This window comes from Lutjanus erythropterus, chromosome 19 (genome assembly GCF_056507025.1).
Source record: "Lutjanus erythropterus isolate fLutEry1 chromosome 19, fLutEry1.hap2, whole genome shotgun sequence".
NCBI lineage: Eukaryota > Metazoa > Chordata > Actinopteri > Lutjaniformes > Lutjanidae > Lutjanus > Lutjanus erythropterus.
The window spans coordinates 10,557,907-10,584,448 of NC_139335.1; the positions used below are offsets into that span (position 1 = coordinate 10,557,907).

At 38.3% G+C, this 26,542-nt stretch overlaps 1 protein-coding gene across 1 annotated transcript; it reads left to right on the forward strand.

Annotated features, from left to right (window-relative positions):
• Positions 1-249: 249 nt before the first annotated feature.
• hs3st2 (heparan sulfate (glucosamine) 3-O-sulfotransferase 2) lies at positions 250-26,314 on the forward strand. Its single transcript, XM_084743892.1, has 2 exons — positions 250-1,255; positions 24,950-26,314. The coding sequence occupies exons 1-2, from the start codon at positions 744-746 to the stop codon at positions 25,566-25,568; spliced, it is 1,131 nt and encodes a 376-aa protein (XP_084600018.1). The 5' UTR covers positions 250-743; the 3' UTR covers positions 25,569-26,314.
• Positions 26,315-26,542: the final 228 nt, after the last annotated feature.

Genomic DNA, 26,542 nt, shown 5'->3' on the forward strand with positions numbered 1-26,542 from the left:
GCAATTATGTAATATGATAACAAGTAGTTACATTTATACAGTCTTATAAAGATTAAATATCATTTGCATATTTATGTTGCATCTTTAAATTTCCAAATATGATGTGATCTTAAATATGCGGGATGTTCCTTTAACTGAAAAAACGCATATAGAATTATGATCATGTGCATGACGTCAGAGGGTTGATTAAATATTTATAGCCGGTAGTCTAAGTGCATATATCTTCACAAGTTCATTATGAAAGGGAAAGGTGGGTTGAGCATCGAAATCCCCTCGGAGGCGAGCAGAACAATCGCGCTGGTGAGAGTTTTAGGGACACTGAGGACGCGTTGGACTTTTTCTTTTCTCTCACAGTCGGCACACAACAAGGGGAAGGAGGAGAAAGATGGGCGTCCAGTTCCCGTGGGATTCCTTTTAAGACAGTGGCATCAGTATTGTGAGCCAAATGTCTCACTTCAAACTACTTAAGAGCAACTTGTTTGAAGGAGGACTGACCCATTTTGGCTCCTGGAAGCTGCTGTAATCATATTCTGCTCCCAAGTTTTCTCGCACAGTTCAACAGCCTATGAAAAGAAATAACGCGACTTACGCGCAGTTGATGCCTTCGAGAAGCCACCCCTATCCTCATATGCCAGTCTGTCTGACTTTAGAACCTATATTATTGCCAGACTCCGACCGCAGACCAAGAGAGGAGGAGGAGGACTCCGATGGAAAACCATGCAGCACTTTGAACCCATGGAGACATGGCACATAGGTTCCTCTCATCTACGAACAGATTCAGCGCCAGATTCGCCTTCATATTCACTGTGTCACTGTCCTGCACATATTTATGCTATAGTATTCTCTTCTGTCGCAGCACAATCATGACAAACCAGGGTTACGAGGGGAAAAGATGCCCGCCGAGCAAGAACGCAGGAGGGAAGAAACTTCTTGGAAAATTAGACAATTGCGCTTCGCTGGAAGTCAGGTCCGCTCTGGATGAGTCTGCTGCCCAGCGAAGAGCAAGTGATGTCCGCGACCAAAGTAAAGCCTCTGCCTCGTCTGGGAGTCACTTGGCTGACATGAAGTTGAGAAACATGAGTGTTGCGCAGAAATATGGGAATAAGAAGCTGCCTAATGCGTTAATAGTGGGTGTAAAGAAAGGAGGCACCCGGGCGGTGCTGGAGTTCATCCGGATACATCCAGATGTGCGCGCTCTCGGAACAGAGCCGCACTTTTTCGACAGAAACTATGACAGAGGGCTGGACTGGTACAGGTGAGGAAAAATGAAACAAACATTTAATCATTCATCTGTATTTTTTTTTTCTGAGGTAGATGCTTTCTTTTGACGCGTTTTTGCACAGATATTTTCACTCCTGTCACCGAGTGTACTGTAGTCACCCCTCTCTTCTGCTGGGCAGAGACTCCTGTGAGGTCCTGATGTGCACACTTCCATATCAAAACGTTCATTTTACAAGTTTCTCACCAGCATTAGTGTAAGGTTGTAATCTAAGACACTTCTCAGTCACATAAATCGTTACAATTTCTCAGTGGCCTGTAATTCATTTTAAGAGGCACGTTTGGCTGCAGCGTTTACACACAGAGGCTTCATGTCTGTTAATGTGGCGACCACACACACACACATGCAAACATACCTATACATTAGGACTGGGCGATATGGCTTATAAATAATATTTGATATTTTTAGGCTATTCCACATGTGTGATATATATACATAAATATACACATTTTCTCAAAAGTAACATACTGTAATTTCTCAACTAATGGAAACATTAGAAAATTTGATGCATTGCTGTTTATTAAACTAATCAACAATATATAAAGTAGTTAGAATTACCTCAACCAAATATCTACAGCAGTAAAATACAACATAGGCTGCTCATAATGCAGTAGTAATATTAATACAAAAACATCATATCGCTGCTGTCCTGTGAAAACCACTTATGTCCAAAATTTGGTGATTCTGTTTTTTTCCTTAATACTGAAGGAGGGAGTGCTCCTTTTTGGGTTGAGACATTTCTCTGAATTCTTAAGCCAAACAAGCCACTGACAAAGCCACTGGATCATCTGAAAAATGTGAAACGACCACAAAGCTGAAAACATGGCTGTTTTTCCTAGAATAAATACTTTATAGGGCAGCAACTAACATTTATTTTCATAGTTGGTTGTTATTTTTCTTAGTTAATCGATGGTGGCTTGTTTTAAAATGTCATACAATGGTCAATTATCAAAATATTTTTGCAATTTATTTAATAAATAATTGATTAAGCAATTTATCATTGCAGCTGTAATATTTTTATTAAGGTTTAGAAATGCTAAACTTTCACTTGTAGTGGTGTCAGGGCTGAGCAGTATGGACGAAATCAAAAGTCGCAACATTTTTGAGCAAATACCTTGATATTCATGTTGATAGACAATATTGTAGAATGACTGTTGGTGCTTTTGAAAAATATTAACAGAATAAGTAAGACCAAGTGGGTGAAGGTGAATAATAGAACAGCTAAAACAGTCTCTTGGTTAATATAGAAAATTATATCACTTCTCTGTAATGCAGCCTTTAAAACCAAATCCAAAATCTAAGGCAATATCTCATCACATATCATGATATTGATATACACCACCTCAGTAGCGTATCACAAGTTTGATTCTAGTTTTTTGTGTGTTCAGTGTTGTTTTTCTCAGTGCTGCAGATGTTTGTTGTGAGCAGAGCTCCATGGTGCTGAACAGACAGCTCCATGAGGCTCATGTAGGATCACTTCACACAAACAATCAGACACAGGCAGCCCGCAGGTTACCAGCTGGCTTCAAACAGGCTACACCAGGGCACAAAATGTTCTTACATTGGTTGTTTGCCAGAACATCACCCCCCACCCACCTCTGTGCCTCTTATCTTCCTCTGTCACTTCTTCATATGGCCCCTGTTGAATCGAATCTGCAGAAGAGATGCCTTTATAGTTCATATTTTCACTTTCTAACCTTTTGGATGCCATAAACTGAAGCCGAAAGTTCAAGGTTCCACTCAAACTGCCAAACACGAGTACGCCTTAACTAAAAACGGTGCATTCAAGGCTGCAAAAGCCCTCCGAAAAGGCTTGATGGTGTTTGTGTTATATTATGTCTGACTGTTGGAGCTGCCCACAGCTTTCCGCTCACATACCCACAGTGCCACCAGCGTGGCAGGAACAGACCACAGAGCACCGCATCCAAGAACATGGAGCAAGTGGTGAAGTCTGTTCTCGGGCTGCACTGCAGGAATGAACAGCAGAGGCAGCATCAAATTATCATGTATATGAGTACCTGCCCATCACGTCTCTGCTCATAGTTTGCTCTTTAGACATGCACTCAGTTTGGTTTTGTGCTTTGAGCAGCCTTAGCCTTCAGCTTTTGCAATAACTCTTAGCTATTTAATTACAGGACGTGTGTGATTCAATTTCAGTTCAGTGACAGTTTATTTTGAGACTGATCTGTTCTACTATATTACTCAGTTGGCAGGTAGGTCAGCCAGCTGAGTTTTGGAGTAAATATAACCTGGTGGAAATTTGTTACACCTGCAAAAATACCAACTATATTTTTTAATACTTGACATGCAGCAACGATAGACCACATTTCTGCAATTAAGAATGCTTTACATGTAATCTATTTACTGTACTAAATCATAAAATGACCATGGCGTGTCCTCAGACATGCCAGCCATGTTCTTTGAAATTTCCACTCTGGTCTGGAAAAACTGTTTTTGTTTGCCTTTTTGGCATTTATTAGAGTTCAAATTCATGCCGAATGTTCGTCAGATGAGTCAAACTGAGCCATATGTTAATGGAGTCTGGCAGGAAGTAAAGCAGGCAGTCACTGATTTCCAACTCGCACACAGTGGACTTTTGGTTTCTTTTGGATAACAAGCTTAGCTTTACATCAACAGCTAAGTTTGACGGACAGTTCTAAACAGCTGATCAGCTTACTCATTGTCTTTTTTTTGTCCAATTATAATGTTGTGCTCGTCTTGCTCTCATGTTCAGTGTCCCTGCAGCCTTCACGCAGTCAGCCTGAGCTTCCCGTCTCAGGAGATGGGAGCGAAGTAGAACAACTCACCTTGACCATAGTATGGTAGCGTGGTATATTAAATAGGCTCTGATGTGGTTCCAACTCACTATTTGGACTGCACTACTCAATTTTTAACTCTAGTGTCTTACACATTTCTCCTACAAGGTTGAATTTGTTCACTCCTTTGATTTGTGACTTACGCATTGAAAATATGCTTGTTTAAACACAAGCTTCATAGACAGTCTTGTCCTTTCAGACAGTTAATTTCGCAGTGAAAACTAATGTACAAAATAAAAAGAAAATGCAGTATTAAAGAAATTTCCTCATGCAAGAAAATCCACCACACACAAACACACACACACGTACACACATCCACAGTGTACAATAGTTATCTGAAAAGATGATCTGTACTCCTGAAAAGAGAAGTAGTCCTTTTCATCTTCAGACTAATGAACCAGAAGCTATAATTTTACAAAAATGCATTTATGTAAGACATAAAACACTCCAGAGTACCCTGGTCGCAAGTTAAAAAGTAAACACTTGCTCAATAATTTGCATATTTATTAAGGTCTTTTTTTAATTGGAACTACTGATATTAATCTTAATTTTATATGCATTATACTTGGGTATCCAGCTTACACTGTGATGTCATTTTATTTGCATGCACAGGAAGGAGCCTTTTGTTTTTTTAAACACTAAACCAAAAAGGGGATTAATTTTTACATGCACACACAAGGCCAAATATAGACACTGTGTAATGTGTCTACAATCATGGGCTTCCCGTAATTATGAAGCATCAACACACTACAGAAGTTAGCCAAACACCAGTTGTATGGAGAGAGAAGTAGCCATGATGCATTTTTCTATCAGATATCATCACAACAGACATCTCATGTCCCAACCATGAGACTATTTGCTGCACCAGCAAGCCTCCATCACATAAGTCTACCATCTTAATGCGGCTTAATGATTCTGTAGCAAAAGTTTACTTCATCAGTAAGCAAACTATTCGACCAGAGGTTTGGGCTTTGCAAGTTTCAGTCTTGTTTTTTCTATGTCACTATAAATTTAAGCAAAATCAATGGAGGTTCCACACTGATAAGATGCCACTTGTTGAAAATTACAAAGCTGGAATATTGCACACTTGTCACAAGCTGACAGTTCATAGTTTCAAGATAAATACTTTAACAATACTGTGGACACAGAGGCTGGTTTAACTCAGACTGAAGCAGCTCTTATTCAACTTGATGAGTGACTGAGTGATGTTCATTGTATTAGACTGGCCCTCAGTGATTATCTGTCACAATGTTTGGGTTGTTGGCAGCACGTCACATAAAGTATCTTTCCATTTTGATTAACTGTCACATTTGTCTTTATTGCAAGTAACACAATGTGTTTGTACGTCCTACATGTGTCGCTCTGCTTTGTGCACAAGTTGTCAGTTGGGCCATCTGTCTGCCTGTCAATGGGGTGCAAATAACACTCATTTTTATTATGAATTAATCAATCATTTATCTTTTAAATTAAAAATTCAAAGCAACATTTCAATCCCTGTCAGGAATTAAATTAAAAAATCATCCTACAGGCTGTAATGACCAATCAGACAAGAAATCAAATCACAAACACCTACCCTCAATCATTTTTAAAACACAGACATAAATGAAACATGAAATATAGCTCCACATCCAATACAATGGAAAACCTGAACATGGAGTGAAAAAAAGAACATTTATCAATAATAATGATGAGTGACATGGGCAGAAAGAAATTATTTTTTTAGGCAATTAAAACAACTTAGCCAGAACGTGAAAATATATGTAAAATTGATGATTAATGCCTCCACGTTATCAGAAAAACAAACAAAAAATGCAATTTCTAATTATAAAACTATGGATGCACAATAAGTATCAGGGCTGATAAATTATCAGCCAATATTGGCCCATCACAGCTACATTAGTTGATATCAATATCAATGTATATTACCTGATAAATATGATTCAGAGATTAACAGATGTCAAAGCATTTAAATAGGGTAAAGTCAAAAAGCCAAAGTATATTTGTGAAGTTTTTTGAATAAATAAAATAAAAATAAATAAACATATCATGCATCCCTACATAACACAGAGAATCAAATAAGTATTTGAACAGCTTTACATGTATTTTTAGTCATATAAGCAGCTCTGTGGATGGCAGTTATATATATATATATATATATATATATATATATATATATATATATATATATATATATATATATATATATATATATATATACATATATATATATATATATATATATATATATATATATATATCTGGAGAAAGTCTGGCTCCACACATTATCATTCTTCTGTTGGCGAAAAAAAACACTCTGATGTATTTTTATTTCTTTAAAGCAATCACAAACATCTTGTATGATGCAAAGCCCAGAAAGCAGCGACGGTGCCCCTCTATCAGGGTGGAACTTGTTTTGATGGAACGTTGTTTGAACGTGAGCCCTGACATTAAAATGGCTAGATCCCCACAAAAGAAAAGGTAAAAACTGATAGCATGTTTACATTTATACCAGTGGCAACCAGATGGTAACTTGCTATTTTTAGTGTGTAGGTTGCTAGCTTGGACATTGTTGTCGTTTCCCATAGCAACAGGGATTTTGTAAACAGTAAGATGCAGATAGTGGATGCTTCTTGAAATAGGGCCTATGGCAGGGTTACACCCACAGTATACATCCGGCACATCAAACTAATCAGTCTAAAACTGTCTGAGCATTTTTCTGTTGAAAAAAAAAACAACTTTGATCAAAGTTTCAGTGAAAAAATGTTCAGAATTGGTTCAAAGTGAAAGTTTTTTCATCAGCTATTTGAAGACGCTGATTGAACGTTCGCATTTCGACCATATTTCAACAGAATTTGCAAATGTGAGATTTTTCATCCTCCACAATGTGCTAATAGCTTATCATAAAATTTCTCAGAAAAAAAAGAATGCCAGAAGAAAAAAAAAATCATCACACAGGAGCTGAAACCCAAGTGCCTGAATGAAAGACCTTTGTCCAACCCACTCTACCACTAAATGATACTTCAGAAAAATCAAAGTTAAAACCAATCTGCCTACATACTTGTGCATGCCTGAGGCTATAACAATAAGCACAATCAGATCTTTATTTTACATTACGATGTCCTCCCATTATGTCCTGGAACCTTCTAGTTGACAGCACTAAGCCTATATTATGTATGTATGACATATATGAAACATTAAATGCATTGAAATTACTGCCAGTGAAATATGACTTTGGTAAAGTGCCTTCAAAATAATCAATATCCTGTCTCTGTCAGCTGATAGCTGAGCATATTATCACATTAAACCATTTGTTTTTGTAACCACATTTTAGCTGGTTGAAAAGAGTTTGAAAAGAGGTCAAACTGAATTTTCAACGAGATATCAATGTGGAAATTGCAGTTAGTGCTCACTGAGAAGCTAAATGCCTCAATAATGGCTGGAACGTCCTTAAATCTGGTGCATATATATATTCACGATCCCCAGAGGAAGAATTCTGATCACTTTGTTTATTCCTTGACTTCGGTATTAATACCACCAACAGGCCTAATTTTCCTTTTCAGTTCATGATGAGATTTCTCTAAAATTAGACAGATCAGTCCAAAAAGATTAATACTGGAATGGCATACTAACATTAGCATTTAGCAACTACTAAAATACAATCTTAAGGAAGTAAGAATAGTTAAGTTTGAACATATAGATGTATTCTTGAGTTTGGGAACATTAGTCTGACAAAATAATCTTACCTTAAAGTTCCACTTTGTAGGAAAATTATCATTCTATGCATTTTATCCACCCAACAGTTTTATTTCCTGCTGTATAATAAGCATTATGGCCTTGATTAATGACTCCAATGGTTAGCTGATTATTAAAATTGCAATTAATTATTTTTAACATGACTAATTAATTTTGGCATAGACAGGTTTTATTGACCTTGGGATCAGTGACAAAATAATGTCAACACAAGGTTCACCTTCAAGCTTTTTCAGATCATCAGCAACGTCTCAACATCATCAGCGAAGTGGCTCTGCGATCATCACAAGATAACTATGGAGAAACTAAACCATTGACTTGTTGTCCACTCTTCATCTCTCTGGAAAAAAAAACACTTTCACCTTGTTTTTATGTCAACTCGATCTTAGTGGCTAATATCTGTTGAACAGACAGAAACATACAACATGTGACACCAAATTAACTCTCGTCAGTTTCGGTGCACTGGCCGGTTGTTCTGCACAGTCTGTCCTGTTACATTAAGCGTGTGACAGATCATTTAGCCTCAGAAGAAAAATGGTGCAGTGTTCATTACCGTGCCTCCTGAACAGAACACACACGTGGCCTCATTTATTTTGTGCGAGGGCATTCACATAACCATACGGGACCCGATAAAACAGACATTTCGCTGCCACCAATTTCTTCGCACTTCTCTCGCCACTTTTTCCATCCTCCACAGAATCATAAAGATCAAACAAAAACACGTCGCTATACACCATCAAGACTTAAAAGGGCATCTCAGCTCTATTGATTTCACAGGAGTCAGAAGCACTTCCAGTAGATTCCCTGAGAAGGGTTGAAATTGTATGAGAGGCTGCAGCTACAAATATTCTCCAGGTCCACATTAATTGGCTCAGGGAGGCAGGGAGCTCTGGAACAGTATCATCAGAAAGGTTGATGAGGACAGAAAGTTAGATGGTTCTCATTTAACACAGAAAACTGCGCATTATAAAGCGAGGGATGGTAAGGCGTAACTCTGCATTATTAATGAGCTGTCTTCATTTCAGTGCAGCTCTGAGACATGCAGTGGTTAACATTAATTACAAAACAAGTCTTTTTGAGACGTTTCCCCAGTGAGACCAGTCTGAAATGCAGAGAGATGCTTTTATTCCTCTAATAGAATAACTCAAGAAATAATGTAATCATGCATACATTATGGAAGCATATGTCAAGGCTCTGGTGTATGCAATTAAACAACCAATTGTGTCAGTTTGGCGGATATGAAATATCTCAACAACTTTTCTCATGATAACTTTAGTGATCTCCTGACTTTTCCTGAAGGACCACAGTGAGGTTCACATTTGTGTTCTGAATGAAATACCTCTAAAACTGTGGTGATCAACAGGTCAGTGATGTTCCCTTCCCCTTAGCCTCAGCTGATGCTTTGTTATGATGCTAAGTAGCATGCTAACATGCTAAACCAAGACAGTCAACATGGTAAACAAGCTTATTGAGCATGATAGCATTATCACAACTCAACATGCAGCTTCACAGAGCTGCTAGCATGCTAGCTGCAGACTCCTGTCAAAGGTTTTTGTTGCTGTGAGAACCAACCGTGGTTCTGCAATGATCCACGTGCGCAAAAGAAGAATAGACTTCACAGGCAGCACATTGTCATACAAAAGTAAATATGGATGCCACTAAAGTCAGCATTTATGGTTTCATTTATAAATTGATGCAATGGAAGTCAGTAAATTCATGAGCAGATCATAGTGAGGACGAGGAGAAAGACAGCAAAATTTTTAAATGTGACTTTTTGTGGAGCAATGGTTGCTACTTCTGTATGGAAGAGTGTGTGTGGATGAGGAATCAGATTCCGGAGTGGTGGGACCGTGATGTGAAAACCTTCAAAGAAACAGATTTCTAAACTGCTCTTCTTAACTAAATCTGTCAGCATCTCTCCACAAAAGTTTTGCGCCAAGACGCTTCAGACATATAAGTCAAATGACTGATATGATTCAGACATGACTGTTCATAATACAGTCACACTGTAAAGAATCTGATCTGTACCTGATTTAGGACCACATGTGAAAGTGGCTCATATCAGAATAGAAAAGATCAGATTTGATGTACTTTCAGCTGATCACACTGTCGTGAAAAAAACTGATCTATGTCACATAAGAGCAAAATAAATCAGATTTGGGCCACAGTGTAAACATAACCTAAGTGTTAACGTAGGCTAAGACTCTTGTTTATAACTGTATTTCAGTGGTTCCCTGCAAAGCACTATGGAGCAATTTCTTAGGAGTGGGTCCCTGTTTTGTGCATCATAGAAACTCCACAGGGCACCTTTTTTGAATTTATCTATAAACCCAACTTGCACATTAATAACATACCCCAACCACTGCTCTTAATCACATTTTGGATGGATTAAATGCACTAGATGATTTCCTGATATGTGTAAATGCATATTATTCTATTATTTTTTTTTTTTTTTACTAAATTATAATAAATTTGCAAAATGTTCATACTAAACCAAAAATTCACTGACACTACATTTAATTTAACTGTAATATCCACTTGTGTCAACTAATAGAATAATAGACCTTTTGCACAGCCATATTTACTACTGGAAAGGCTCTGCTACACTAAATGGAATGGAGCCCTAATTAGTAGCACTGGTAACATCCATGTTTATCCTACTCTTCCTTGACAAAGTAGCTGCATTGAAAAAGATTTTTTTTTTTCAATATATACATTTTTTGGTGCAAAGCACTTGGTTAAGGTTAGAGAAAAATTCAGGCCTTGATGAAACATTAGAAAAGTCTAGACTGACTGAGAGATTCCAGACTCAGATCACTCAGTGCATTTTTGATATCCTGTCTGTATGCAAATGGCTAGATCTACAACAAAACGTGTGACACAGTGTACTTGATAAGTTAAACTCACCAAATCCTGTGGGGAAAGCGGCAAACATCTTTCTGAACATCAACAGCTTTAAGTGCAATTGTTTCTTGCTCTTTTAAAGAAAATATCTCTTTCACTTTATTTAATACTGACGCGGTAGCGGGTTTGACAGAAACAGTTCCACATCAGCAGCAGCTATCTTGGTTGTTTACAGAAACGCCTTAACAGCCAATAAAGTTGCGCTCCTCTGCACGGTCATTAGATAAACAGTTGTGATTGTCCCAAAAAGATCCAGGACAGGTGCAATCTAAACAGGAGGGGGAGCAGATGTATCTGCCAGAGCAAATGAAACAAGAGCTCACAGATTCATCTGGTTCCCAGGCTACAATGGAGGCATCATTATATTCATCATTAAGTAGTGTATAGACGTATGTTTTAGAAAACAGGGTTGTTAATCATGTAATTTGTGATATAGACAGTATTTGCTGCGGGTCAAGCAATAAATGAATGCTGACTTCATTCTGGTTTTTCACTTCATGTGTCTTGGAAATAGTGAAAATCTAATTTAATTTGGTCTTCAGTAGTTCAGATCTATCAAAATCACCATCAAAATAGCTCTGTCATTCTGAGGGCATTGTGATTCTGGAAATATCCAGCAGCCAGCAATCCTTCACTCACTCTTAGAGATTGCTGGCTTGTTAACTCCCCCCCCCCCCCCCTCCTCCCTACTGACCAGGGATCAAATCCTGTCTGAGCTCTCCCTCCTGCATGTCTCCCCTATTCCGTGTCCTTTTGTACTTTCCCACCATCTAAGTGAAGAGTAAAACTGCTAAAGAGGTTTGTGGACTGTCCGCTCTCCATTTATAAATATCCTTGGCTGTCACATTGCTGGAGGCGATACTGTAAACCCAGGAAGAACTTCTAAGAGCTCCAACGTTGATGAAAATTCAAGAAATCTCCACGTATGTCAGCTAAGGTGCTGCTGTAAGACTTCACAAATAGGCGATTAATAAGAGTGGAGTGCAGAGACAGGACATAATCTGCCCATCACAATGTCACAATGTTATCATTATGAAGGGTTATAAAACATTTTTATTTTAGCTGCCACGTAGCTGATACTCCAGTATTACAACGAGCCTTTACAGACCTGATTTTATGTCTTCATCGGTTCCTGGAAGTTCGGCAAACACATCTGTCTTATCAACAAAAGCTTTGAGTGCAGCTGTTTGTTCTTCTTCAGAAAATGTACCGTTCATTTCATCTGATACTGAAGCAAGAGAAGATTCACAAAAACAGGGTCGCACTTTATTTTGCAGCGCACCAATAAGACTTAACAAGCTGTACTTTGTATTAAATTAGACAAAAAATAGAAACAGTATGTTCTTTATTATGCAATATTGGACCATTTATTAGACTATAGATTAATTAGGGACACATTAAAACAAAATTGTACTGTAAACTAAAGTGTATCATATCCCACTATTAGGCCCTTATCAGAGGTTATTAGAGGGCATTAGGGACACATTACAAACTGCCTCCTACAGTTACCTATAGACAAAATATTCATCTACTGCTATAATTTTGTTTTTTGTTTAGTGGATCTGGTTCATATTGATTTAAAATTGGAAAGAAACAGATATGTGTGATGACTGATTAAGACTTTCACAGTGTGAATCAAGAAGGGTTATAAAATATTTTTTTATTTTAGCTGCCACCCAGAGGATACTTCAGCATTACAAAAATCCTTTACGGACTTGATTTACTGTGTTCATCAGTTAAAATCATCAGACCCACATCTGTAAATCCATCAAAAAATCCGCAAAACAGGCAGAATAAGCAGCATCCCTCATCTGAGAATGTGTAGTTCAGGGTTTCAGAGGCTTTCCCATCTGTCTGAGTGTCTTTATTTCAATGTCTGTGGACACTTTCCCGTGCCACATGTTAATGTGACAGCTCGTGGCTCAGCTCAATTCAACGTGTTATTGTTCAAGGAGAGCAAGTGTCAGTCATTTCCCTCCACAGAATAAACCATGAATAATTGTTATTTCAAGAAAAACAAGAGCCGAGTGTTGAAATGACAGCGATTAAATAGGTTTTGGTTCAAGGTCAAATACATTATGCGATTTCTTTCTTGCAGTATTGCAGGACTGTATTGTCCTCCTATGAATCTATTTTGATTCTATTATGTGGCTGAGGACAGGCCTGATGTTAGGAAGACCCTCGACTGCGAGACATGTGGCTCAGTCAAGTCTGAATTTTCAACCAATTTGTCTTCAATTAAATTAGAAAAATAGATGTTTGATACTCGCAGCGCCAAATTGTTATTCACCTCTGTTCCTCACCTTGCTGAATTGGCCGCAGGATTGCTGTATTCGTGTGGACTGCTCTTTGTTAACTCTTAATAGACTTTAAAGGCGGCAGGCCTCTGTTGCCGGTGATTAATGATCAGATGTCATCACAGCTGTAATCTAAGTGAGTGATACTTTAATAATGGAGCAGCCTCTCCAGTGCAGACTGGATCTATACTGTCATATCAAAAGAGGAAGATGCCATTTTTAGGAAGTGCTGTGGCACAGACATTATGAGAATCACGCAGCATAAGAACATTTTCTCTGCACAGTCTACCTGAGTAATACAAACTGTTAATGGGTTTCGACAGCAGGGGAGCACGTCTGTGTGTGCTATTGGCTTTTCAGGACATTTAAGGACAAATGGTTTGTATGAAACTCGAGTTCCCCAAGTTAGTTTCTAAAAGTAGGGAAAGAAAGTTTACAAAAGAAATCTGTGAAAACCCACAAAGCAGCAGAATGGAATATAATATTCATAAGAATGTTTTTATTGGTGTATAATCACCTGAATATAAGAATCATGTGGGCTTTTTTTTTTTTTTTTTACCTTAGTTGGGGCAGCTGTCTTAGTTCGGCTGCAGATCACAGGATCAATTGGTTCTCCGGCTGCAAAAACCAGTGCCTTCCCTAATTTGTGGTCACAAGGATAAATGGGGAGGGTTGCACCAGGAAGAACATCCAGATAAAGATGAATATGTTTTTATAACCTTAGAGTGAGACATTTATATCTACGGTGGGACCAGGTCCTTTTCCATGTCGTCCATCATGTTGCACCGCCATGTCTCTACAGTAGCCCAGAAAGGACAAACCAAACACAGGCTCTTGAAAATCTGATTCTCAAATGTTAATTTTGAATTTAACCACTTAATTTATCAAGTCAGATCTAATAAGAAGAAGAAGAAGAAGAAAAAAAAAAGAAGAATGAGACAGAAATTAATTAAATAAGAGACTACACCATCTACACTCATTTTCTCACTCCATATTGTTTCTGTGTCACATGTTGATGGTGAATCTGAACAACAGATTTCAACTTGCTGTACATACAAGAAGCAGTCTGAGGAAGAGCCTGGAGTTTGAAACGTTACGCAAATAAATACTTTAAATGAGAGCCTTTTGGTGTGCGGGTCTCTCCCTCTATGTTCAGGTATTTTTTATGATCCACCACATTGAACAACACGCCTGTTGAACGACTGGCTCTTTGTGCTGCACTTTCCACTTACCGAGGGCTATGATAAGCTGTTTATGTGCCTGTTAATGGCATATTTGTTACATACTTTACATAACCATGGTAATTTGGTATTGATGAACTATCTTTTGCCAATACATATCACTATTGCCTGTAGGCTTATGTGAAAGCTCCAACTGAAAATTACTGTGACCAAAAATACTTTTGTATATTAGATAACATTTGCATTGTACTTTTTGTGTGTGTTTAGTATTACTTTGCTGTTCCCTTTTATTACTCTTGATTGCACTGTTGAAGGTCTTTGTGTAGCTTTAATTCAGAATGAAGATAACAACACAAACATAGAGCTATGGTTTTAATTATTTTTGACTGTGTGTTTGATATTATTTGACTTTGCAGAAGCTCTGATAAAAGCTTTTAAGTACTTCTTATAGAAAATATCTCGTTTTTGTTTCTAAACCAAAGCTTTTTGTTCATAAAGGACTGTGACCATCACTGCTCTGCAGGCTGCTTACTGTGATAACACACTGGCAATGAGAGCCCAGGAGACTTTTTCTGATAATTTACTGGGTAACTGTTTTGTTGTTAAATTACTCCAGAGACCGAACAAACACAGCATGTAATGGATACTTTGATTCAGGCCCCTCCATGTTCGGCCCATGGGCCTGCATATTGTTTAATGGGCAGGGTTCATTATTAGTCCTTGTAATGACAAATATTTGTTGTCCGGCGGGAGGTAAAGGCCATTCTCGAAATCTCTCTGCCCCGGCCCCTGCAGAAACACTTCACATTGTGATTAATGGTTTCTAAGTTAAATCCCAATCAGATCAGTGTTTGCCTGAAATCCTCTAACTCATTAAGCTCTTTTATTAGCAAAAGTCTGTTCCCACTTTGATTAATTATGAATGAAAGGGGAGATGCTTCATATGTGATGTCTGCATGTCACGTCTAACATGTAAAAAGCACATGTGCATGTGGACAGAATGACTGATGTGGTATGTCCACTGGTTCTTTTTCTTTATTTGTTGTTTTTTTGGAGGACTTGCATTTTGCACGTGTGGCTTTGTTGCATGACAAATTTTATATTTGCACTGCAAACATTTACTGAGAGCCCGTCCAGAACTGACAATATGCAACATTCTGTTTTAAGTTCAAACCACAGTGAAATGACAGTAATAAATTCTGAGTTCATTGATCGTTCACAAGGAGATGATTCAAAGCTGACCTTTACTTGTTCTGACGGTCTGCATCCCCGATGAACCTGCGATGCTCTTTAGAAGTTTAAGTTGTTCAAAAAGACACACTTGTCTGGAAGCGAGCAGTCTACTGTTTCACTTCATCGTTAGTCTGTGAAAGGTATCATGCACACACTGAAGGTGATGCAGCAATTTGCAGCTTTTTTATTTATATGTATTCAGTGTCACATACAGGGGAGGGGGGCGGTGGATCAGTCAACAGCCCTGCACCAAATAGCTTTTAATGTCCAATCTTTGTGCAGTTTGTGTGTCAGGGGATTTCATTGTACTCCGTTCGTTATCTTTTGGATTTTACTGTTATAATGGATTCATATCTCTTCTTGGAAAAAGTTTAATTTTTGTTCTGGGAGTCATGGGATTTGAGGGCCTGTTCATTTGTCAGTTGTTATCTGTGTTTGAGACAGAAGGAGATTTTGAGTGATATTGGCTATTGCCCTAAAATTTTAAATCAATATAAATGCACTCTGAACAAATCTTCTACAGGCCCAGTCCAAGACAACAGGGGGCCCGAAGCAAGAATTTCTTTGGGGGCCCTCATACTTTGCCTGAAGCCAAAAACTCAAATACAACTATAAAAGACATATAACTATATACTGTATATAACTATATAAAAACAATGTTTGTTTTTCAAGGACAACATGACAACCCTTTGATACTGCATGTGCCAATAACATTTCATCTACAAAGTGGCCATAATCCATGTAATGTTCAGTAATCAGGAGGAGCGTTTTCGGTTTTGAAGCTTTAATAGGAGGCATACTGAGAACATACACACACTGTAGCTTCCATAAACACTACTGCTGTAGCACACACACTCATTCTTTACACAGGCTACCCTGAGTCTCTGATCACTGTGCAGCATTAACTAATCCCTACAGACTCACTACATTACAATCCTTGCATGCCATTAATAAACAAACCAGATTTGTAAAAAACATGCCTTCATTCAATAACAGTTAGATGTAAAAGCAGACATGTATGGACGCTGTTGATACAAGAGACAGAAAGAGAGACAGACAGATAAAGAAAAACTGTATATTGTGTTATTAGCTGTAATAACGCACTAAAAAAGAAACCGGGGTACAAGTTAGGCGCTTTGTCACCCAGGAAAAAGTGTCAGACTTCCTTAAAAAATCTTAGAATCTTCTGAGTTTTTAAGACAGGTGAACCATTATAAACTGCTGTCTACATCAAATTCTTAATCAGTTTTCCTTTCATGTGAATTCAGCAATACACTAAATTATTCCTTTTGTTTGTGTGTAAAATAGCCTCGGTTTGTCATGGCGTTTTTAGTTCCTCTGTGCCTGTGCATTGTGTGCCAAGATATTTGTGAAGCTGAATGCGAAGGAAGTAACATGTTAAATGACAGTAAAATTGTCACATTTTGCAAAAACAGTAACTGCAATTTGATTTTTTGTTGCACAGGAAAAAGTTGTTGAGTGAGAGGAAACTCTTCCTCAACTTTGTGAAACATTGCCAATGACCCAAAGTCTCAATTATTTGTCCCCTCTCAGAATACATGAAAGTTGACTCTGTCTTCGTTTTCTTCATTTTTCTTTGGGCAGCAGTGGAGGAAAAGCCTTCTTGTGTTTTGGAGGTGTTGTCATGTTGGACTTTTTCTTTTCTTTATTTTTATCGTCATCATATCATAGTTATTGCAGCACAATAATTGACATTTGCTGCAGCACCTGTCAGTCAAATACGTCCACTGACATGATCTATCCATGGACATGCCAGCCCCTTAGCCAGAGCAGAGGAGTGCACTGAAGCAGAAGAGAGGAGGTCTGTTACCTGTCTGACTTGAATGTGTTTGCATCAAAATTCAGTTAACATCTGTTACAGTGCACATGATCATGTCACCAGATCTGTGCAGAATTCTGCAGTTTTATATCATAACCATTGGCCTAATATACAGCTCTCTTGTGGAACATTTCAAGTGGTCTTGGGACACTGGGGCCCTAAGGAGGTATTTGGTTTCCTTATGCCTTGGGCTGACTCTGAGCTTATATTTGCTGACCCTTAATGTTTACTCGAGCACCATCAACAGGACCAGAAGTTAATTTTCTGTGGGAGAAATATCAAAATGTAAATGTTCGAGTCGCCGTGAACCTTACTGAGCGGGTTCATTCTCTCCAGAAGAGGAAACCTTTCTAGTTTGGAGTCTGTATAATTTCCTGCAGTCCTTTGGGACTCTAGTGTTGATGGCCTTGTTTCTGACACTCCATAATAATATGTCCTTTCAAGCTAACTGATTTGTGAGCGGCTTAAAGGTAAATGGTGGCTGATTATCACTCTGATACAGTCCTCTGATAGTGCTGTCACTGAAAAACATAGAGCAGAGGTCAAGTTAATGCCAGTGTTGATCACTTTCTAATTGAAGCAGTATGAATTTATAATAATTCATGTACCTTTAATATAAAGTGCTAGCGTTAGCCCAACCTTTCATGGTATTTGCATTGTTTTGTATGTTTTAGGCCTACTTCACTGTTCCCTTTTACTGTTGCTGTTCTCTTTTACTGCCAATGTTGATCAGTGTCTAATTTAAGCACAAAAGTCAGCTACACAATGGGGTTCACTACTCAAACTCACAGAGAAATGAATACCTCCCAGAGGACTGTGCATCCTGTTTTTGATGAGGTTTTCTCCAGTCCTGTGTGAACTTGATGAGATGGAGAATTGGCTGTCTGTAAGGGCAGACCCTGTAGGGTTGAAAGCGCTCATCCCGACTGATTCAGCACATACAAAAGATTCAAATGTTCGGTTTGTTGAACACCACAGATGAATGGCCAAACATTTACAGCCCCATGAGAAGTCGAAACTTGAGTGAAATAGAAATACGGGGCAATTTACAGATATTAACTGGCTGTCAAAAGTCAAATAAATCATTACAGGGAATAGCTTACAACTGTAAATCCTTTGCTGATGAATTGCTGCAGGTATGTTGCATACATACTTTCATTTTCAGATGAACAATGTGAGTGTTGTTGTGTTGAACTTGACTGTTGATTGGCCTGTAGCAGTCTAATTGCTGTCCTGCATTGCCCTGCTGCTGTAGAAAGTGTAGCATGTTCTCCCAGCGGAGCTCTTCACTGCAGGAGAATGGTACATCTGGGTTTAATAGGGAGTCCTTGGTACTTTGAAATAAAGACATCCTATGTTTGTGGCTTATTCCACCATAATGATATAGCTGCGTCCAGAGGGAACTAAGTGTGAACTCCAGACCTCCTGCCTCCACTGCGCCAACAGAGATAAATTGTTCGGCGAGATAGCCAGCAGGTTCTTTCAGGGTCACTACAATATGCAGACCAGCTTACAGCACATTGCAGCTCACTAATGAGTGGCAATGACAGCCATGCTCTCCGTTGTTGACCCTAACTACCTGAACTGAACAGCTGCAGGAATATGCTCATTTGAGAGTGTTTGATAAAGATAACATAAAACATCTCGACAAATCATTATAGACCAAAACTGTTTTTAGAAAGTGGTTATTTATGTTTTTATTTCAAAGCCCAAAATCCAGTTAAAAATCATTTAATACTGAATGCAGGCGATTCTAAAGCAACTTCTAAATAAGTCTGATTAATTTTAGTGTTTGCTTAATCATTTTGCATAGAGGGCATAATTCTGCAGTACAACACGCTAAAACTATAAAACACAAACTGCAATATACTGCAGAGGCTACCTATTGTGGAGGGACCCAAATCAAAAACTTAACTCAAAAACAATAAACAGAATAAACACACACACACACACACACACACACACACACACACATTAGTGGCTGCCTTACAGTCATTTGTTGCTGTCATTTCCCTCATGTGTTTGAACAGATGGAGCCGTGTGTTTTTACCAGCCGCTACACCATATGGCTGGCATTGTTTTCACCTTGTGGGTGTGTATGTGTGTCATCATGGCAAAATGTGGTCCTGGTGACACCTACTACTGCTGGGCAATATAGTACATTGTTATCATGAGATGAGACAAGTGCTCCATTTGTAGCGGACATGGCAGGAGTAAAACGGAACAATGCAAAAATCTATTTTATTTGCAGTGGAAATGTTTTGAGATGTTTAATGAGAAAAATATATATATTTGTGTGACTCAAGTTTTCATGTGTGTCCATTTATTTAATACAGTGTGCTATATTTTCAATATAATTTCAAATGCAGTCAAAACTTCACAGGTGTGTAGCTGAAGGCTGAATTCACCCTCTCCTATTTGGAATATATATAATATAATCATCATAAAAGCAAAACTGATATTTTAGGTAATAATGTTGCTATTAATAATAAGAAGCCAGGCCCCTTTCTATTGTGTGACTCAGTTAGAAATATTGGATTGTATCAGCATTTACAATACAATATCATACAAACTATTTATAATAAATTAAATTCAGATTTTTGAATTTCAGACATACCTAAATTAAAGAATGTTTTCTTACAGCATAAAATGCAATGCTGAAGCTTCCAGAGCAAATTAGCTTTCAACCTATTCGACCAGGTTTCATCTACAGTATCTGTAAAGATCTTTCACACCTGAGTTCATTTTCCCAGAGTGATTAAAATGTCACTGCCAAGCCTGTAATGCATCCTGACTTAAAGTTTCACCAAGGAATGGAAAGAAGGCTGAAAAATTTACCCAAGAATTTAGTCTTGACTCTTGAGTGAAAGGTGGTAATCAATCAGAGCACTTCACTCAAATGTCAGTTAATTAACGTGTGTGTGTGTGTGTGTGTGTGTGTGTGTGTGTGTGTGTTGTGTTTACACGTGTCGCTCCCACAAAGCCAGATGTTCACATTAAAGTGCATCATTTTAAAGTTTGTTTCTGCATACTGATAGAGATGTTAAGTTTTCAGAAACATTAGTGATTACCCTTGAAGCATTTACATTGGAATTACAATCATGTCGATTTTCTAACTGTGAATAATCATTACCGAGCAAGGACTGAGCAGCTTTTAGTAAAAGCACACCAGAACCCAAAGACCCTGAATTTTATCTTCTAATTTCAGATTCTGTGTACACTGTCGGTCCTTTCTTGGGGGCATGGGGCGAGAAAAATCCTGATGGTTGGTTCAGACACCTGCCGCAGGTATCGCATGTTCTCCTTCTGGTCTGATTCCTGCTATCTCAATAACGAACTGAAAATAAGGCTGCTGCTGCTGCTGCTGCTGCTGCTGCTGCTGCTGCCGCTGCTGCCATGTCTTTGAGTGAGCAAAGAAAATGAGTTTTCAAAAACAGTTAATATCTGCTCATCATTTAAATTATTTTTGAATTGATGCTAATTTTAACAAGATAAATGAACATGAACATGAGCCCCAACTACAAACTAGTAGATCAAAACAGTGTTAGCAGATATTACAAGCCCAGTGTTCCTCATTAACATCACTGCAAGACAGCCGACTTGGAACTTGGTGGTCCACACTGCTTCTACTGACATGAAAGCATGCTTTATGAATGTCCCTGAGTTAAATAAAAATAAACACGAATATCTTTTAATCAGTCAATTACATCTTATTATCTTTGGCTGCAGTTGCAGCTAGTTAAACAATCCTTTGAATAGACAAGCAGTGGTATACGTTTTCTTTGTCTCAGGTCTGGCTGCATTGTGAGTTGTTGTTAATACTCAGTTAGTTAGGTCGAAGCATCGCGTGTCCCAGTGCAAGAAAAGCATCGCAGGATGCTCTTGAAGGACTGCTAGGAGATGCAGACAAAAGAAAAAAAGATCAAATCAGTCGTCTCCAGTCAGACTTTAACAAGGTAGACTGCTGTTCTTTTTCTGTTTCCAACCAACAGTCAGCGGTGGCTTCTTTTAATCATGACCACATTCATTCAGCCTTTACCAAGGGTGTATTCCTGTAACCATCATTACGAAGGTCCCAGAACTTTAACCAAGCACTTATTTCAACCCAAACCACGATCTTTCCCTAAACCTAACCAAGGCGTCTTTGTGCCTAAACCTAACCAAACCTTAAAGGATAAATCTGTAATATATTTACTGTAATGAATCATAAAATGACCATGACATGACCACAGAGATTAAGGAAACGTGTTAAGTTGAAATACTCGCTTCTCTGACAACAACACTACAGCAACGGTGTTCTTTGAAATTTCCATTCCAGCTGGTAACTTGTGTTATTATTTGCCTGTAACAGACGTGTCACCTGTGTGTAAAGGTTCATGTCTCTTTTAAACACAGCTAGTAGACTGTGCTTCATGTCAACCTCAGAATCTGTAAATGATCTTCATAATATTAATAAGAAATGATCAGAGTTACAGTCTGATGCTAATTCTATACATTTTAATCCTTCTGACATGACACACCCACCGCCTACTGGTGTCGCCTCTTACTTTGCATTGCTAAGGGGGCTCATGTGTATCTGCTTGAGATCAAACAGGTGGAGTCAGGTGACCTTTGAACATATTGGGCGGCTTTTTCTTTCACCCACCTAAACCGTACTGATTGAACTTTCACTTGGCTGACATTCAATCATGGTGCAAGTCAGACCACCTGCAGACGTGATCCAGATGCATTTTGATTGCAGTATGTTCTGTGCATTCTGTCTCTGTGTATTAACTGCAAAGACATGTGCTTCACACTGATATCCAGGTCAAGATCACATCTTAATAATACCTGTACATAAATAAAGTCTTAGCTTCGTACAGAAAATAATATACAGAATATAGAATTTGCACATAAACACACATTTGTCAGTGATCCCTAAAAAGTGTTTAACACTGGTGACAATAGTGGAGGCAGTTTAGCAATAAATGTTATTTTGTCCAAAATGATATCAAGCCACTGAAACAGTAAACTTTAACAGAGCATTTTGAATAAATATAAATAACTATAAATAAAAAAAATAATATAAAACCTTAACAACAACAATAATGATACTAATAATAATACTAATAATGATAATAATAATTTAACAGTAAAACATTAGAGCACATAATCAAGCAGCCCACGCAGCAGGCTAACAACAGCCCCTATAAAGCTAACAAATAAAAACAATCCCTATTATGATATGTTTTAAAAAAAAGTTTTCATAAAGGTGCTAATCAGACAACAGATAGGCCAATATGTTGACTGATAATATCGGCCATTAGATCGGTCAGGCTCTACTTTCAAGCCGAAACAGCATCACCACAGAGCAAACAGAGAAACTTTCCCTCGACCGTCTGTCGAAAGAAAAATAACACCCTAATGTTATTATCACTCCATTTTTTCACTTTAGTATTTTATCTCAAATGTGGTGCAGCTGGTTTCTCAACCAAAGCATCCACTCTTTTAACACTCCTATTTCCACCTTTTCTATATCAGTCCCCTCAGTGTTGTCTGACTTCTGTGTAATAGTCATGTAAGTTATCCGGTGCTGAGACTCGCTGGGAGCAAACAAACAGAACAGCAGTGGAAATCAATAACTCAAGGTAAGGTAGCACATGTTGTAACTTCCTTTGATGGACGGGCTCACTGGATCCAAACAAACACAACCAGTGTGAGTGAAAAACTTCAGTGTGAAATCTCATCATGATTTACCATAATTCGCCTTTCATGAACACCCTGTAAGCCGTGCTGCCATATTGTCAAGAGAACAGCGCTGTATATACACTATTTTAAGCACAACCATCTGTGACCTTTCACTGGATGTGCTCACATTGCCAGCCCAGTTTTGAACTGGCACATATGGGATCCTCTCATCTACGCAATCTTCATCTCTGAGGATGGTGAAAATGTAAGGAACTGACAGACCAGATAACGAAGACAGTTTCCTCCGCACACAACCAAAGATCTGTTTAGATTCTGCACCTCCTGGAAAAAGGCTGCAAGTTTGTTAGTGTGTAGCAAAGCTGTTTGCTTGAAAAGGTGCTGTTCTCATAAAAGATTAATAGTTGCCTAGTGGCCCTGAGGCACCCAAGCCAACAACTCAGGATTCATAAATAAAGCTAAATGGATCAATATTTCCAAGACTTCAGAGGTAACCTATGGCTACCCCTACCTTGAGAGAGAAAACTTTGAGAAAGGTTAGGTTTTAATCGAAGCCTTCCCGCTGCAATAATAAAGAAAGTGTGGTATTTAGTCATCAGAACTGTGCAGTAACACACTTGAAATCCAGAAACTGATTCACATGCTGTGAAATAGAGAAATTCAGGCACTACATCTTCTGTAATCATACAAGTTAAGGAGCAGTTTAATAGTACTATGTTGTAATTATTCTCACCACACTGTAGAGTTATTGTGCAGACAGCACAGCATGGTCCTTTTTCTCTTTGGAGGAAACAGGGAACAAAGTATGGATGATCTCTGAATTGTGACTGAGGCATTCATTGTCACTACAGCCAGCATCAGACGCTCATTAATCAGCATTTATTGAACCAAAGTGCCAAAGCAGAATGACATATTACACTGGGAAGGAAAACTCACATGACAAATGTGACAAATAGAAACATTTGCCTGTAGTTTGCAAAGCTATTATCTTGGCAGCATGATGATGATAATTATGATGCATGTTTTGATTGTACAAGCTGTCCTGCCATCAGTGAATATCGACAAATATACTCACATTTGTGTTTATTTGGGTTTTGTATACCATTATTTGACACTCTGTGTTGGGAGTGCTGCACAGTTTGCCTCTTTTAAATGTCACAAAATGTATTTTCTAGTTTATGTAATGTGAATATTTCTATAGATTTGACACTGCATGTTACAAAACCAGTGCTGGTGTATTTTAGCCTTTCTTTATTTCTAGTGGTGGAGAATAACTAAAGACATTCAGTAGTGTACCTGAGCATAGTTCTAAGATACTTTACTTTAGTATTTGCATTTTCTGCTACTTCAGACTTTTATTTGTTGGCTATAGTTACAGGTTACTTTGCAAATTAAGATTTAAAAACTATAATGAGAGAATAAAATATGGTAAATTATTATGTAGTACATTAGAGCCGTGTTTCTTAACCCCAAAGGCGATGTGAGATCATTTTCAGGGGTCGCCAGATGGTTGCAGAAAACAAAAAGAAATAACATATTGTTGCAAGCAGCAAAACCAGACGAAAAATGACAAGTACCAAGATAAAACACCTGAACAGACAGAAACACTGACAAAAAGTTTTTTTTGCCATTTATTTTGAAATGTTAGAAAATTGTGTTTGCTTGCTTTTGTGATACCAAGATTTTTGCAGGACAAAAACACTGGACCAGTTATGTGCGTCAAACACATAACCTGTTCAGTATGTTTTTTCTTTATCCTTTCTTTAGAGCCTAAACGCCACACAGTGTAAATGTAATGTAATATAATGTTCAATACTAAGGTTGTTTTTAATACAAGTAGGGATTCATCTTTGCTTTCCTAAACTCATCCATCAAAGAGACATGTGGAAATGCTCTGAGACAGCCAAATAACAACTCTTGCTGACTCATCCATGTGTGTTTTATTCTTTTGTTTTTCTCCCAAGGGGACTAATGCCACGAACTCTAGACAGCCAGATCACATTAGAGAAGACTCCCAGCTACTTTGTCACCAGAGAGGCGCCCAGACGCATCTCCAGCATGTCCCATGAGACCAAGCTGATTGTTGTGGTGCGTAACCCGGTCACAAGAGCGATCTCCGACTACACACAGACTCTTTCCAAGAAGCCTGACATCCCCACGTTTGAAGAGCTGGCCTTTAAGAACAGAAGTCTGGGTCTTGTCGACTCTTCCTGGAACGCCATTCGGATCGGGATGTATATTTTGCACCTGGAGAACTGGCTGCAGTACTTCCGTCCATCGCAGATGCATTTTGTGAGCGGGGAGCGGCTGATCACGGATCCGGCAGGGGAAATGGGCAGAGTTCAGGACTTTTTAGGACTGAAACGAATAATCACGGACAAGCACTTCTACTTTAATCGAACCAAAGGCTTCCCCTGTCTCAAGAAGCCGGAGAGCAGCAGCCAGCCGCGCTGCCTCGGCAAATCCAAGGGCAGGACTCACGTGCAGATCGAACGGGAGGTCATAGAGCAGCTGCAGGAGTTTTATAGGCCATTTAATATCAAATTCTATGAAACTGTGGGACAAGATTTCAAGTGGGATTGAGAGCGGCATCCAGAATCAGTGCTGTTTTCAAAATGGCTACCACTGGACAGAAATATAAATGAGGGTATCTTCAGCAAAACGTTTAAATGAGAAGTTTATTGAACTATGTATAAATTAACTAAATGAATATAGAATAATATACAACTCAGACATTAAAATATAATCAAATAAATGGTTTCACATCATGCTGGGTTCTGGGTTGGGTTATCATTCTGATAACAAGTGCCATTTCTTTAAAAAATATATATAGAATGAACAAGTTTCTTATCACATACATGACATATGAATTACTGAACAGGCAACCAGCATTAATTCATTTACCAGCCATCATCCCAATGCCTTCCTATCTTGTCATTTAGCCACACCAGACCTACATTAATCACAGTGCTTGAATATTCATAGCCCAGATTGCTTATTTATTCATCATATCTGCTCAAAATGAACCACCGGCTTCACTGTTAAAATGAGCTCTCGACATGAAGTTGCAGCAAAATGTCAAATGAATAATAAAATCAGCCTGTCAGTTATTCTGCAATTTAATGAAATTTATCTCCTTATTGTTGACAAAAGTTCAAAGGCAACAGTGACAAATTTGTCGAATAAATGTACTGTAACTGAGAAAAAAAAAGAACAGTTATATTAAGACAGATGCAGATAAAGGTTTATCATTTGTTGAACTCTACTTCAGCACTCTCTGTGTTGGAATTTTTGTTGTGATCATCGAAATAAAAGGCAAAAGTCTTGAAGTATTTATTTATATTTTCTGTTCTTCTTGCCCAGAAGTGATTAAAGGTAAGCAGCAGTTCTTATGGTTTCTAGTATACAATCATGTGTTCTCGACATTTGTGGTGTATCCTTGGCTAATATTGATCAGTATCTAGTGTAATATATAAGTGCAGCACACTAACTTCGAGGTTTCCAAATCAAACCAGATGCCCGTTTCCGTGACGTTCAGGTAGTTCATTCGTAACCCG

Bases quoted from the DNA above. Each gene is read 5' to 3' on its own strand.
- hs3st2 (XM_084743892.1), top strand. From the start codon at position 744: ATGGCACATAGGTTCCTCTCATCTACGAACAGATTCAGCGCCAGATTC. The intron at 1,256-24,949 runs GTGAGGAAAAAT...TTTTCTCCCAAG, and splicing joins AGAGGGCTGGACTGGTACAG to GGGACTAATGCCACGAACTC.